Source organism: Drosophila kikkawai, chromosome 2R (assembly GCF_030179895.1).
Source record: "Drosophila kikkawai strain 14028-0561.14 chromosome 2R, DkikHiC1v2, whole genome shotgun sequence".
Classification (NCBI taxonomy): Eukaryota; Metazoa; Arthropoda; class Insecta; order Diptera; family Drosophilidae; genus Drosophila; species Drosophila kikkawai.
Window position 1 is genome coordinate 5,075,021 of NC_091729.1, and position 16,748 is coordinate 5,091,768.

Consider the following 16,748-nt stretch of genomic DNA (forward strand, 5'->3'; position numbering starts at 1 on the left):
TCAACCGAGAGAGAATAGAAAAAGGGCCCATGGCAGCGGTTTCGTTGAGAGTTTTCGCAACTAACCGGTAACGTAACCTGAATGTTGAGACTTTTTTGAGAATCGTGACTCAACCCTGCGAGCTCTGGTAAAAACGGACATATAACTTTTATTTTGAAAATAAAAATTGTTAATAACTTTTATTTTAAAAATGGAAAATAAAAATTAAGTTGCAATATATTTTTTAAGTAGTTATTTATTAGTATACTTAATGCTGAACAAAAAACATCGATATTAATATTGATGCTTGAAATGATGTATTTATGTTGGGTATTCTTTTCCAAACATCGATACATCGGTAAAACGTTTATGTATCGTCAAGCCTCTAATTGGGACCCCTGCTCTGGAACGCCATGTACGATGGAGTTCTGAGACTCCCAATGCCAGTGGGCACCAGCCTAGTTGGCTTTGCTGCCCTCAAGACGGAGGCGGTGCTGGTCTCAAGTCGGAAAGTGGTGGAGACAGCCAGCGTGAGGGTCGGTGGGACCACGATACGGTCTCAGCGCCTTGGCGCCTGTGCTTCAAAGAGCACCTGGACTTTGTCCAAAAGGCCAGCGGAACAGCAGGAGCGCTATCCAGGATACTATTAAACACGGCACGGCGGTCAACCGAGACATACATTCTAGCCATCCCACCCCAACGAACAGGATCCTCAAGGCGTTGCGAACGGCATGGATTACGCCGGACGCACGCCATCGACATGGGTGAACTGGCCGAGGGCCATGTCGGAGTACAACTCTGAAGCGTGGCATAGGGTCTATGTAGGGACAGAATTAGTTGCTTTTCTACACCCGTAGCTAGTTAAATATGGAAATAAAAATACAAATAAATGCCACTTCGAGCCACGTGACCGCCCCCGCTAGAGCGTTCTCCACGGGTCCCTTCCGACCTGCAGTTTCAATCCATCACCGCTGGGTAAAGCGGGGCGGTGGGGGGAATCCTGCCGGCCAGAAGATCCCGCCGCTGCTGGGTAACCGAGCGGGCACATGGGACGGGAAAAAAATCGGCCATCGCCGGAGAACTCCCGACTGGACGAAATAGGTTCCCTTCCCTAAACTGGATTCCCTTACATTGTTGTATCTGCCTCCTAGATAAAATATAAAATATTCGCGCATCCATGTCTTTGTCGTCTCATTAAATTTATAAATATATTTTTCTGGAGAGGAACTCTGGGCCGCTGAGGTTTAGCCCGGCCTTAGAAACATCCTTACAAGGTAGTGTCAGAAATACATACTTTATAAAATAACTACGTTTCAGAATGATCTTGCGGTGGTGTGAAATAAACATCAATAGACCACAGAGTAAACTATTTTTTTCTTTTTTACTTTTCATTCAGGGCAGACAAAGGTGCCCGTTTTAAGAATTTAAAAAACGGGAGCACCGATTTTGCGAAATCAAAATCGAAATCGTAAAATTTTTACGAATATTTTTCATTGAACTATGACACTTTAATAATTCTTTAACAACCCACAACAAATTTTCTGTCGCGATTCCTTTCATTTTTATTACATTTATGAGTTTATGAGTATTGTCCCATTCAAATACACAAAAACTTTATAAAAAAAACTCGCAAAGGGTCGACAAAATATTAAATGAATAACATGACTGGTTTATTTTATTTTATTTTTATTACAAATATTTTTTTCTTTATATAATTAATCGTTCAAAGTATATGTATGTTGAGGGCATAAAATAACTTTCATCTACATCAATACAACATCACAGCATTCTTTAGAAACTTCAACTTAAATCTGCAGCAATTATCTTATTGGTGTATATGAAACTAAGAAGTCTCCTCATAGAGGCTACTTAAATTAACGACTTATTACTTAAATAAAAATTTAACGTAAATAACTATATATTTTTGTTCAATTTTTTTTGTTATATTAGTTTTCCAGAGAAAGAAGAATTTCTTACAATTTTGACAACTACAAGCGTTTTTGTTTTTACCGATTTTTAAGTTATCACAGTACTAAAATTGCTACAATTAACAATAATTTATACTAGTTAAAATTTTAAGTATACCCAAAACAGCGATGTGCTGACCAACCAATATGTCCGATCTTGTGTGTAGCAACATTTAAAAGTGCTCGCTAGTGGAGGTATTTAATGGTCTTGTATTATTTTGGCATCGGATCGATCAGGATGAATGTACTGCACCCAGTCTTTTGTGGGGTTGCTACTTGCCGCACTCTCGCGTGACCTGGAACTTTGGATTGATGAAGGCGAGCTGCTAAACACGCTACTGACAAGGCTGGTGGCGAGCTGAAAAAATTAGAATAAGTTATTTATTACAATGGACAACAATAAAACCGGATAAGGTCAAATCAAATTCAATTTTAAAAATTACGGGTATACAATTGTCGTTTTACCAAATATAATTTTTTTTGTTTTTATAATTTCCCTATAGTTTCTATACGAAAGAACTTTGACCTGACTATTTGGAATCTTTCCTTTAGATACCTGTTGAACTTAGAGACTAGTTTGCTTATAAATAGACAGATGGACACAGCAATGTGTAAGCTGACCAAGAATACATATACATACATATACATATGTATACATACGAATATAAATATGAATATACTTTATAGCATAGCTCCCAAATTATGTTGACTGATTCATGCGGTCGCAAAAAACTGTTTTCCTCTCAGACTTAGAGCAGCGAATCCGACAGCACCCAATTGAACTGCTCGTATAAATTCAAAAAGTCTTTTGCGCATGTATGTATATATGAAGTTTCTTCACTTGGCTTTAAGATTAACACAAAGTAACAGGGCTTCAACTTATTTTAAAAATGGGACTTGAATGTAATTAAAATTGCATACATTTTTAAATTTTAATACATTTGAGAATGAGTTAGAATGGAAAATTTCCAGAGCAAAACTTGGGGATATCTTGGGGCAAGAATATACAGAAAAACACCAACGAGTTAATATTTTATATTTATATCTTCTATTTGGGGATATTTGCAGCTTTGGCGTCACATTTTAAATTCCAAATTTAAATTGTTCCTCCCCATCTTTGTTTACATTTTCGTAGTATGTAATTTATAAATTAAATCAATAAAATAAAAGAATTTATAAAGCACCAGAAAGGTTTCTTCGATCGATTTCTAATTCAATCGACATATGTATACATGAATATAAGATTGCAAAGCAGCGTTTCCTTCTTTTCTTGTTTTTACGCTTTTTCGCTTAAAATTTTTATTTGTGTTTTGTTTGCTTTTAAAACTTATGATTAGTATTAAAAGTACTCACCCGGTCGAACACGGCGGTTGATGGTAAACATTCATTTCCCGAATCCGCTTTCAATGGGCTGTTGTGAAAGCACTCAGTGCATACGTCTGTAAGCAGCGTCGTGGACGTTTTCAAATTGCGGCTCAGAGGGATATCGTAGTTGTGGCCATCGTCGCTGCTCTCGGCTGCGTCAGATAACGCAGGCTCCATGTCCAGGGCATAGCCTGAATTTCGGTGCACCTGCTGAAAAACCGAGTCATCGCCAAAGGATCGCACAATCACTGGCTGCTGCTTAGAACGGTCAACTATCAGATTCACCTCGCAGGGACTGTAAACTTGATTAGCTGCCGCGTCGCCGCTGTTTTTGAGCTTCTGGAGAAGATTGACACGAGCGTTGTTACCTTCGGAAATTTTGGCCGACTGGCGTCCATAGCTAGACATATGAAGGGTAGCCTTGCAAATTGCATAGCTCAAAAGACTAACTCCCAACAGTAGAGCGCTCCAAAAACCTAGGGGGTTGACCATCGGTAAAATGTTCAGGTAGAAGTTGAAGCGTGAGTCCAATGAGTCAGGTAGCCTTGGCATCATCTTAAAATGCAGATCTAAATAAATGATTTTCGACCCATTGGTTAAAGGGAAACTTACGATCTCAAACCATAGCATGGGTGCTGTCAGGTGACTAAATTTGGAGACAGCCTGGTAGTTGCGCAAGTCCTTGAAATGCATGTTGATTTGCACTTTTACAGAAAGCGATAGAGGCAGTCCGGATTCCTTAAAAGTCGGTAACAAAAATTATTAATCAAGCTGGTTGGCCGTTAACCGGTGTTGTGTTTCCAAAAGCACTTTCAAATACATGTATACGTCAACATGCACTTCGTGATTTGCCTTCATTTTGTAGCAGGCAATAAGCAGTAAGATAGAGATGGCCACACTAAAGACAGGCAGGCCTGCTCCGGTAATCGTAAAATTTTTTCGATTTCGTTTTGGGCGAAAACGAACCGTTTTCGTTTTTAGCTGCTCCGGTTTTCGGCAAATTTCTGCTATCGGATGTTTCGTTTTCTCATCGTTTCTCACTGCTCAAGCAGCTAGCTTGTGTTTTTGGTAATTAGCAAACAACGTAAAGTACTGCCTATTATATTTACAATTGCCCTTTTTATAAGCCAGAAAAAGGCAAAAAATTGTAGAGTTTAGCAAATCTATGCACCTAAGATGCTGCCACACTTTTCACAGTTTTAATTCCGGTGGTCTCAAATAATTATTTGATTAATTTGGACCATTTAAGTAATCACATTAAATAGCATTAATTATAAACAACCATTTTGGCGGTCCTTTAAAGTTATTAATGTATTCATTTATATTTTATAAGTATTTTTAACTGGCTGTTTCGTTCCACCAACAATATGGCAACCGTGGCGATAACTTTTTGCGGTGAACCTATCGACCTATCGCCAAAACGAGAAAACTGGTTGAACAAGGCAAAAATTTTGTTGTCAAATCTGAGGTGGGGTCAGAAATAAATTTTTTTAAAAATAACTACGTACCAGAATGATCTTGTGGTGGTGTGGAATAAACATCAATAGACCACTGAGTAAACTATTTTTTTCCTTTTGTAAATAAGATCTGATTTCATATAAAAAAAGCCATTTACTTTTCATTCCGGCCAGAAAAAGGTGCCCGTTTTTCAAATCGAAAAAATCTTTCGATTTCGATTACCGGAGCACCAATTTCTCGTTTTCAAAAACGAAAACGAAAAATTCTTGCCGTTTTCGATTACCGGAGCAGGCCTGAGGATCTCTATCTCTCCCTCTCTCTCTGTCAGTGAACACCAGTGTTGGAAATTTGTCCTTTATTAGGACAAATGTTTATTTTTTTTGTTTGCAAAAATTTCGAAACGGATAGTTCTTTTTATTGTGTTGAAGCACTGGCAACCTTGCAACCACCAAGGACTAACAGCTAGCAGCGAGTAAGTTTCGATCAAACTGATGATAAAAGATGAGAGAAAAAATCGTGTTCAATCCTGTCACATTCTGCATACAATTTTTTGAATGCAATTTTTTCATGGTTCCTTATAAAACGTGTAAGAAAGCTGAAGTCAAGGTAGTAGCAGCTGTGGTTACGATCGTTTCGTTGGCGCTACCCAACTCATCAGACCACTTGCTAACTATTACTAATTTTCTTGGTACTTTACCTTCAATCTAAGCTTAGACCCGTTGAGAATCGTAAGCTTTGATGTAAAGGCAAAAGCAAACCCCGAAGCAAGTGGTCTGATGAGTTGGGTAGCGCCAACGAAACGATCGTAACCACAGCTGCTACTTGTCTATTGACAAGTTTTTTTGTTGTTTTTAGCTACAGTCGCGCATTTGATTTTTATTAAATCGAAGCCGACTAAGACCTCAAGTCTGCAATTACGAATGAAAAAGAAGAATTCGGTTAAACAATTTTTAGAGTAAGGTAAGGTATTTTATTTTTTTTTTCGTAAATTTTTAAATCTTCTTTAGATAAATCTACAGGTACTCACGTCGAGCTTTTTTTAGTTTTTAATTTTATTATATTTTTTATTTAACAAATTAACTCATTTTTTGAGTCAAAAATCGGGGGTTTGACTTCAAATTTTGATAAAAAATCGGAAAAATTTTTAAAAATAAAAACGCTACGTGAATATCTCGGGACACTTATCCATTACCGAATGAAGTATAATTTTTGTAGATCGGATGATTTTGTGGACAGTTAGGAATCCTAACTTAGGATGTACACCGCAAACCAACTTTTTTTGGAGGCGACTCGGGAGATTCCCTATAACTTCTCTACCTCTAAATATTTTGAATTACAAAATTTATCAAAACTATTCAAATTTTGTGTTATTATATGGTTTTTAATTCATTAACCAAACTTTAGCCGTTTAGCCGATGGCATGCACACGGGAATCATGGATCAATCAGAGGATGTTGCGATGAAACAGAGAGAAAAATTGAAAATGCAACGGCAGATATTTTGAGCGGAGGGCACCACCGGATCCTGAAGAAGCGTTTTCGACTGAGGAAAGGGATTACGGTGCGGTATCACACCGCTCCGAAATGAGGGGGGAGTGTGACGCTCCACTTATGTCTCTATATTGGTAGACCTTAGGGCCTCCACATACGTCTCTATATTGGTAGACCTAGGGCCTCGATATACTTCTCTATATCTTGATAGACCTTAAGGCCTCCACAAACTTCTCGGTATTGGAAGGCCTTACGGCCTCCGCATACGTCTCTATATCTTGGTAGACTTTAGGGCCTCAGCAAACTCTTAGATATTTGAAGACCTTAGGGCCTCCACAAACTTCTCTATATTGGTAGACCTCAGGGCCTCCACAAACTTCTCGATATTGATAGACCTTTCGACCTCCAGAAACTTTTTCATATTGGTAAACCTTAGGGCCCCCACAAACGTCTCGATATTGGAAGACCTTAGGGCCTCCGCACACTTCTCTATATTGGTAGACCTGAGGGCCTCTACTAACTGGTGCACCTGAGGGCCTCCACTAACTGGTAGGCCTTATGACCTCCGCTAACTGGCAGACTTTAGCGCCTCCACTCTGAGGGGCATCCGCACAGTGGCTTTTTACCGACACTTTCGACCAGAGCAAGAAGGATGTACCTGGCCGTTAAGTGCAGCGTTCCAGAGCAGCTACCGTGGTCAGCAGACTTAACCCAATCTTTCTAAACTTTTGTTATATTCGAGACAATAAACATCTTATTAGAGTTACGGCATATTTCATGGCGTTCTACTCTGGGGCCGGGTCGACATCGCTTCAGCAACCACCTCGGACTAAGAAAATACAACTGGAGACGATCCCTGGCCATCCCTGAGTCACCGGAAACAACAAATCGTCTCACCTTATCAAGCCAGGCATTTCATTAATACAGATATAAAGTTTGGATCATCTGAGAAGTCTCAAGTGCCATGTCTCCCGGTTCTACGCAACTTAGTCTCTCTCAATGACACTTTGTATATACTCAACATTCTTTTCTCATTATTCGGAACGGGCAAAATCGGACGACTATATAAAATAGCTGTCATAAGAAGAATGCGAAAAAAATTATAAAAAAAGATAACTTCTATTTTCTTATCATGATTTCATAAAAATTTAACTATTTGATTATTGTAGAATTTAGGTTTTAATTTTATAATTATCGGATCTGAAGGAAAGTGTCTGCAAAGGTCGGTTTTTATAAAAATCTTCTAAAGCATTAAATAACAAACTACCTTTTTTTGGGAAAAATATTTTATTAATTTTATATTTTTCTACAAAATCCCTATACTACTGATTGACTAAATTTCTAAAAACATCGACTAAGTATCGCTTTAGTTAGCCGATATTTTCAACTGAAGACCTAACTGCTAAAAGTATAGGCTAATTATCGTGATACTTTGCCAATGTTTTCAGTAATTATGTCGTCAAAAAAAAAATACCCCAACTGAATTACTGAATTCATTTCACAATAAAAAGCTTTAATTTATACGAACCTTGTAACCTTGGCTTTTCAGTCATTAAGTTTATATTTTCAGCGAATGACTGAAAATATCGTACAAGCAGTTTAAATAGGAACAGCTGCTTTTAGCTTACGATATTTTCAGAAATTTTTGATACAATTTTTGCCCGCTGTAATCTCCAACTCATAGATAGTAATGAAGCACCAATTAAATGAATAAAATCGAAGGAATAAGCATTTACGACTGAAAATAAACATTTTGAAATAATTAATTGCAATCAGCTCTTTTTCATATTCTTTAAACTAATAGCCGATCTTTTAATTGTAAAACTACGTTAAAAGTAATTGTTTGAAATTATTGGTAAATAAATACCTTTTTTTGAACGCTGAACAACCCTTAAATGGTCCCTTTTAAATACAATTAAATAATAATGGAATCATTTTGAAGGTTAGAATCGAACCGAATTTAAGGTGCAACTACAAAATAATTGTTTAAAAATAAAATATATTAGCTTTACGTAATTCAGTTATGCTATAATCTTCATAAAACCTCAAAGAATAAAATATAGTTAACATTTGCCATTTACATGATCGCATTGTATTTTAAATTATTAATTTCTGGTTTTGCGGATCTGAATCCGCCAGCCAAGTGGCACTCGGAAAGTTTCCGAGCGGAGAGAGACGTAACAGACGGAAATACGAATCCTTAAGGATTTTTCGAAAGTGAAAACTAGAAAAGGTCAGGGAAATTCGAATCCGAGTAGTAGAACAGGCCTGAATAATTTTATTCACAAAATAATATGGTTTCAAAAATTCCAAACCTTTGATTTCCGGTGTACTGAACTTTCCATATAATATTAAAAATATAAATTATATTCGAATTTTTATCACAATTGTAAGTTAAAACCATTTTTTTACTACTAATAAGTTAGGTTAGGTTAGGTTTATCCGGACGGGCCTCATGGGGCCATGGGGCCAATATGGCCCTTAGTTATCCGGGGAAATTCCTGGATGGACCTAGAGACTATTTATGCTGGTTTCAAGATTCTTAAAGATCAAGGTGTTCTTTGCAAAGGCAAGGAGTTCGCGTGGCTTCCTCCTGGAGGCATATTCTAGCAATGCCAGAACCGGAGAGCCTAGGTATCTCAGGTTAAGCCCTCGTTAGGGCTGAACATTTGCAAAGATGCTCCAAGATTTCGGTTGCCTCGGTTTTATCACATATCCGTCATTTGTGCGTTGTCAGTAATACCCAGCTTGACTGCATGTGCAGCAGACAGGCAGTGGCCTGTTAGAATTCCCACTACCATTTTTCAGGCCTTCCGTGGAAGATGCAGAAGTGAGTGAGTTTCTCGTTGCGTAGAATAATTAATAAGTTACTTTGTTAAAAAAAATTTTGTGTTAATAAACAAAAGCCGACAAGTACCTGTAGAAAATTTCAACAATTCGATTTTTCAATTTATATCTCAATAATTATCTCCCTAATGTTATATTATATTCTACCATAAGGGGCACAAAGCTTTTGGTACTGTGTATCTTAAAGTCGAGTTCACTTATAGAAGGGTTTTCACTAGTTTTTATTTTTAACTAGCAGTACTGTAAATAGATTATAAACAATTCTTCCCTTCTTCCCTAAAGCCGGAAATGTGAATATTCAATTAATAAAATTATTAATAAATACCCTTAATATCGCTTGAAGGCATGTTAATCAAGTGCATGTACATGTATTTGATTCGCGTATCAAAAGAAATAATTTCTTCTTTTAAAATAACGGCTGCAAATAATGCGCTTATTCCGAGACCCCAGGTACACCTACCGGTTGTATAACAAATACCGACGAGTGTTTGGCCGGATCAGGATGCATGCCAGTGACGTTTTGTTGTAGTCCCAGATCGCCGTTCATGAAGTGCGGGAAGCTTAACGAGATTGGGAAGCCGTAGTAGCAATCAGTGACGTCAATTAGTCCAACCGGCTGACAATCGCCTGGAAAGGGTGAGAGTGAGAATCTTTTGTTAGACACGCGATAATATATTCACAAATTGTTAGTCAATTGTTAACGATGTTTTCTAACTCACTAGTAATAATTTAATTGGCCATTTAAAAGTTCGTTTAAATTTGAAAAAAAAAATCCCCTTTAAGACCTATTTCGACACACTAAATTGAACATCTTTCAATCGGAGTCATCTTTTCAAATGATAATGATATAATAATAACTGAAAGGGTGTAGGAAAATGTGTTTATAATAAATAAAGTCGTCGTAAAAAGAAATTTTAATTCCCAAAATTTAAGTTACTAAAACAATATAATAATTTACACCGATAAATTATTATTTTTTTATTTTTTTTATTAATATTTTTTTTTATTCATTTTGATAACAAAATCATTGAATTTCGATATATAAAAAAAAAATAATTATGACAACCAAATAAGACTTGCGGCTGCTTGCTTGATCGCTGCTTGCTCCATCCGCGATAATACAGTTTCTAGCAAAGTCTACGGTTCAATTTATTTTGCCCAAGAAGCCGGAGGAAATTAAGGATTAGCCATGGCTGGAGGTGCCTGGCGGCAGGCATAAAACGCACGTGGGTGGTTCCCCTGAATAAACACCATACTGGAGTCTTAATAGATGAAACCGGAGCTGGGATGTCAGCCCAAACGTCAGTGGAAGGCATGACTGCTACGACCTGCGGGCACGGGGGAGCAATCCTTTCTGCGTGTCGCCAACGGTACACCTCTGATGTGACGGGAGCAGGTCATGTCAATTGCAACGCTACTGCCACAAAAACGACGCAGGGGAAGCTAAGCCGCATAGATGCCATAGTCAATACAGACTCGGAATTTGAGAGCGTGCAGCTCTCCAAAGAGGATGAGGAAAGCCATCTCCACTCGCCGAAACCGTAGGGACGGGCCAAGACGCCTAAGCGAGGGGATGAGCAAGGCTGCCATCCGAATCCGGAGTCGGCTCCAGAAAAAACGGCCCTATCCCCAGAGGAGAAGGTAAAGCTTACCTGGGCCGAGGAGAGGATCGCTGAGGCAGGCTTCACTTCGCCAAACTCCCCCACATGAACTCGACGGGCGATTTCGCCAACAACGTGAAAGAGACGCTTGCAAACAAACAAGAAGGGAGGCCAAAGTGCAGTCCTCCAGATTAACAAGGAGGCGGAACACATCCTCTATCCCAGATACGGGAAAATGGCGTGGGGCATGGGTAGTGTATACCTGCGCCTTAAAAAGCGCCATCCCGGGGATAAGGATGCTCACAACCTGAAAGCAGGCGAGGTGGAGAAGGACCTAGGTCTGGAAACCATCTTGGATGCCGCCCAAGGAATGACGCTGGATGAGTCCGACGAAGGAGAGGACGGTGACCTGACCGTAGTCAACCCGTCGTATGGAGGTGCCCCAGTACCCATGCCATTTAGAGTGCTGCAGCTCAACCTTCATAAGAGTAAGGTCGCGTCGGAGGAACTCCTCATAGGTATGAAGCAAGGATTCGCCGACATAACGTTGTTTCAGGAGTCATGTATCCCTCAGGCAATGCCATCGCCGGACTAAAGTCCGCAAATTACAATTTGCTCTATCCAACATCGGTCTACACGCTAACCTTATGTCGCATTACAGCTCTTATGACCTAACTATGGTGAAGCTAGAGAGCACAAATAAGCGCCTTTTGCTGCATGGCACACGACAGGATGGCCCCACCAGAAGAACTCATGAGCCTGGTAGAAGCCAGCCCTAGATCTTACTGTTTTTATGGGACCGGGTACTTTGGTATCAGAACGGAGAGCTCTTGAGAGACCATCCTGCTTAGATCATAAGTACATGCGGTTCCAATACGTATTCGAACACTCTGGAAAACAATCAGTCTTCCGGAACCCCCCCAAAATACTAAGGCCACGCGGATACTGACGTCGGAAAGCGGAGCTTAGAACGGAACTTATAAGCGAGCAGATAATTTCAATGCAAATTTCTAAGCTTAGCTCCGCTTTCAGTGTCCGCGCTCTCATACAAGTAGTGGGTTTTTTTCTGTAAAAATTATCAGCTAGCTTATCAGCTCCGCTCAAAGCTCCGCTTTCCGCCGACAATGCACATTGGGATGAAATGCCTTTATTTTGGCCAAAACCTAAAAAATTCGTGTTAATATATCAATATTGTTACAATTATTTTAAGCTAAGAAATGTCCCTAGACATCAAAAATGTTTAATTGGTATTTTATTGTCCAGCCGTTGTCTTCCACCAGCCCTTGAAAGTGAACTGTTCTTGCCACGTAGTGCGTGCCAGTTTGCTGATTAGACAAGTTTCTTAACTTTGACGTTCTCGTATTCTTAAACAGTTTGACCAATTAAAATACCTTAAAATGGAAAATGTTTCACATGGTATGTAGAAAATATCTGTAACAGTGATTAATTATATGTGCTTTTGTTTTGTCATGCTTTTAATGAAATACGTAACCACTAGTTTTGTTGATTCTAACCTTAAAATATTTTTGTTTCGTGGAGCATATCTAGCAAGATACAACAGGATTCAAATAACAGCTTATGTGGTAGTATGTGTTATTATGTGTATATTCAGATAGCATTTAAATAATTTGCGGGAACTTGCGGGGGGGTTTGATATTTCAACAGATGCGAGCAAGGTTGGAATTCGTCGAGGTGACTTACAGGAAGTTTGGCTGGATAATAATCGCAATGTCATCGCTACTTTTTGATTTGCATGCGAGGAAAAATAGCCGAGTGAACAATTTAACTGACGTATTTCATCGAGCTTTGGATTCTTCTGATCCTTACTTATCAAGCATCGCTCAAAAAAAGAGTTCAAAATCACACTCATTGCCAAGTGAAGTTATTGCACTTTTAGCTTCTCCAAATCCAGAAGATGCAGCCCAAGTATATAATATTAAAGACGACCTTATACCATATTTAGATTTTGATTTAGAAGAAGAACGTTTATATTAATACAAGTTTATGTACTTATTTTTAAGTTTTCGTTTATCAAATTATGTTATAATATGCAAAAATATTAAAATAAAAAAATGGTCTAACAATTATGGATAAAAAAATAAAAAAATATATATATAACAACATTAATATGAATTTTATATGAATATACTGCAGTTCTATTATGTGGGCGGCAGGGAAGGAAAGGTGGCAGTGTAAAAAAAAAAAACCGAAATTCACAAATAATATAAGCAGCAAATTCTCCAAGTTTCAACTTTCTAGCTTTAAAATTACGGTTGTGGCCAAAATAAAGGCATTTCATCCCAATGTGCAATGTGCGCACGGCCTAACTGGGGAAAGTTTAAGAAGATTATCACGACAAGGGTAGCGACCTCTCCGGGCATACTAAAATCCGCGGAAGACATAGAAAAGTCCCTAGAGACTCTCTCCAAAGAACTGCTAAATGCGTACCACGCATCATGCCCAATATCGGAAATGAGGAAGAGGACCAGGCCACACTGGTGGAATAAGGACCTTTTAGTCTGACGAAACAAATTCAAAGAACTCTTTTTCTTTTTTACATTTTAGTTTATGGTCAATTAATTCTTAAGGCTAACATTATACCTTCATCTACAAAGTTATGACTTATACTAGGGTGACAAGTTCTGTATAGTTTAATTTGTGTGTTTTTGTATATTGCCTTGCTCTTTTTCAGCTTCTCCAGGCTTTCAAAGAATTCTTCAAAATCGCCAAAAAGGCAAATAAAGATATCAAAGATAGCATGAGGAACACAAAGTCCTACTAGGTGACTGCAAGAAGGAAATCCGCAAGGCGCAGGGGAATTCGTGGAGAAATTTCTGCTCCAATAAAGAGAATGCCCCTAGACTCCAGACTCTGCTATCGAAGCAGTCAACCATTTCAAGTCAGCTCAACCGCGACGACGGACAGTGGGCAGCAAAGATGCCCTAACGCCACTAATGCTCATTTCCCAGAATGCACTGAGGTAACCGATGCCAATAAGAACCGAAAGATATAATATCCTCTCGTAGAATCCATTGGGTTATAGATTCCCTTGCTGGGATAAAAACACCGGGAATATTTCTAGCAATGTTACAGGTGACCAAAGAAGTGATCACCCCATGGCTCTACGCAATATACACAGCTTGCCTAAGCAAGGTTATATCCCTTCCAATAGAGGACCTCTAGGATTGTCTTCCTGCCCGAAGCAGGAAATAAGCAGGCATGTAAGCCCCAAGGATTACATATTTAATTTAATTTTAGATTTCGTTTATTACGCACACAATGCATAAGTGTAAGTGTCACGCACACTTACACACAAAACCCGTGTGTAAGTGTGCGTGACGAAATTTCATATTTGGCTTTGCTCGAGCGATAGTATTTTGACTATTCCAAATCATATTGGTTTTTGTGCATTAATATTTCAGTCGGCGCTATGGTCGTGCTGGTTTAAGCGTTGATCGGCGATAACAATGAGTGGATCGATCCCAGACAATAGCAATGTTTTTATTATCGTGTTTTTTTTTTTTCTTTTATAATAATTCAAATTTTTGTTATATTATAATAAAAAAAACTAATAAAAATCCGGATTGGAACGCATACACTTTTTTTTGTCAGTCCGATTCCTTACCCACTAGACCAACCGGCAAGCAGGCCACGGGGTGTCCGCATTCTAACTAGAATCGAGCATTGCGGTTTCCACGATGAAAATGTCGGTTCTATCGCTGGAACCCGCCATACGACACATTTATTTCTATGACACGTCCCCTCTTTATAGTTTTATACTCCTTGATAATACCCAGAACGTGCCCAGATGGAAAGACAACAGCATTCATATGACCTAATGACTGGAATTCAGGCCAGGACCGTGAACAACACCTCAACATATGCTACGACGCACAGTAGCGCCTTTTCTCATTTTACGTTGTAAAAATCATAACTTTTGAACAAAACAAGATAACTAAATAATTTAAAAGCCATTTGACATGTAATTGTTGTGAAATTTACATATGTTTTGGAAAATGTGCCACGCCCACTCAATCGCCTTTCTAAAGGGTATCAACGTGAAAAAATTTGTTTTTCAATGAAGACAATTTTTAAAAAAATATTTTGTTTAATTTTGTATCTTTATTTTAATGTATTTGCTTAAATAAAAGTAATTTGAAAACTGAAAAAAAAAATTAAACTTTTTTTTTTAATTCTAAGTGTAAGCGCCACAAAACCGTGAGCGCTACAGTTAGTATTTATTCTTTTGTTTGTACAAGTATGAAACTGTGCCGGTACTTTGGTATATTTTACCCTGAGTTGTTTCGGTTTTTTGCTTCGCAATGCGAGAGTCGCAGCTGGACGCAGCCGATCTAAACGGATTCTGATTCAAGAAAGATACACGCAGTCCGTAGTCACAGTGTAGTTGCCGGCTCTAGGCATCTTCAAAAGTTATAGACTACTTTAGCCAGAAAATGGTGAAAATAATGGACACCTGGCAGAAAGCGATTTTCCTGTACAAGCCCACACAAAACTATAATTTTTTTTAATTTGGATAAGAGTTAATAAATGTACCTGTCATTAAAAAAGAAAAATCATGACCATTGGTTATGTAGTTTTTGTGTAATAATACCTGAAAGTCGACTAATTTATTTATTTTTTGTTATATGACGCATACACGGAAAACAATTTCGACTTTGAATGCTCAATTTTTTTTTTTTGTAACAGATTCAGAATCCTTTAGAAATTCTCTGTCGAATTTGTACGGTTTAAAACGATTTGCGATTATGAACTTTCCTATTTTTGCAACGGCTTTTGTTCGGGAGGCGCTACTGTGCAACGGCTTCAAGATGGATGGAGGAGTAGGAGCGGGCATATACTGTGCAAGCCATGAAATGAGGCTGTCGTATAAGCTACCAAACCACTGCAGTATATTCCAGCCAAAAGTATTCGCCATCAGTAAAGCGGCAGAGCTTACGCAGAACATAAACAGTCCAGATGAGGCAGTCAAGCGGGGATAAGATCCATGTAATCATCAGCGGTCAGTTCCAAAAATGTACTGGCAAGCAGAGAGTCATTCCCAGACACCGGGGCATAGATGGTAAGGAGACCGCACACGAAAGTGCAAAGAAATAAGTCGGACTTTCGAGTGAAAGAGCAGAAAACGTTCCTGTCTTCCTAAGAACGCCCCAAAGCGAGCTAGAGAAACGGGCTGACACAAGCGCAAAAAGCAGGAGAAGAAGTAATTCCACAAAAATCATGTGCAAATAGCGCAACGAGAAAATCATTCACAGCGTGCTGCATCTTCCACGGAAGGACTTCAAAATGGTAGTGGGAATTCTAACAGGTCACTTCCTGTCTGCTGAACATGCAGTCAAGCTGGGTATTACCGACAACGCCAAATGACGGAAATGTGATGAATTCGAGGCAACCGAAACCTTGAAGCATCTCATTTGAAAAGGATGAGATACCTAGGCTTGTCGGTTCTGGCATCGCTAGAAGAAAGCTTTTGAACCTGCTACGACAACAGCGCTTGGAGAAGGAGCTGGAGGAGGCGACTCCTGACAGGGATACGGATTTTGCGCTCTGGAAACTTGCTGGTCAGAACAAGAGGCAGGCCACCCCTAAGTTTCCAGTCAAGAAAGCGGATGGGACTTGGGCCAAGTCTCCGCTGGACAGAGCTGAAGCCTTCGCAGAAAGCCTAAAAGAACGCTTCACTCCCGTTGCTACTTCCTCTAAGGCTAGGGTAGAGAAAGTCAGTGTCTCCGTGGATGTTCCACACGAAATGGCGCCTCCTATCGCCCCAATCCTGCTTCCAGAAGTGCAGGATCAAGAAGCTGAAGAACCGGAAGTTGCCAGGAGCGGATGGCATCCTTGAAGCGATCCCCAAGCACCAATTTGGGTTCCTGAAAGGTAATGGCACCCCCGAAAAACTCCACAGAGTTGTAGACTTTATAGTCGAGGGGTACGAGAAGAAGCAGTACACGGTGGCTGCTTTTCTGGACATTCAGCAGGCCTTTGACAGGGCCTGACACCATGGGCTCCTATCCAAGATCAAAGAG

General features: G+C 39.2%; 1 protein-coding gene across 5 annotated transcripts in view; it reads right to left on the reverse strand.

Annotated features, from left to right (window-relative positions):
* Positions 1-1,627: 1,627 nt before the first annotated feature.
* LOC108081519 (scavenger receptor class B member 1) overlaps positions 1,628-16,748 on the reverse strand; it is a 188,863-nt gene continuing 173,742 nt past the window's right edge. For all 5 annotated transcript variants that reach the window (XM_070284290.1, XM_041777395.2, XM_070284291.1 and 2 more), the window contains exons 7-10: positions 9,567-9,733; positions 3,924-4,049; positions 3,300-3,866; positions 1,628-2,304 (exon numbers count right to left, since the gene is read on the reverse strand). In XM_070284290.1, coding sequence (XP_070140391.1) covers positions 2,146-2,304; positions 3,300-3,866; positions 3,924-4,049; positions 9,567-9,733 — 1,019 coding nt within the window. In that variant the 3' untranslated portion in view covers positions 1,628-2,145. The remainder of the gene's footprint in view (positions 2,305-3,299; positions 3,867-3,923; positions 4,050-9,566; positions 9,734-16,748) is intronic.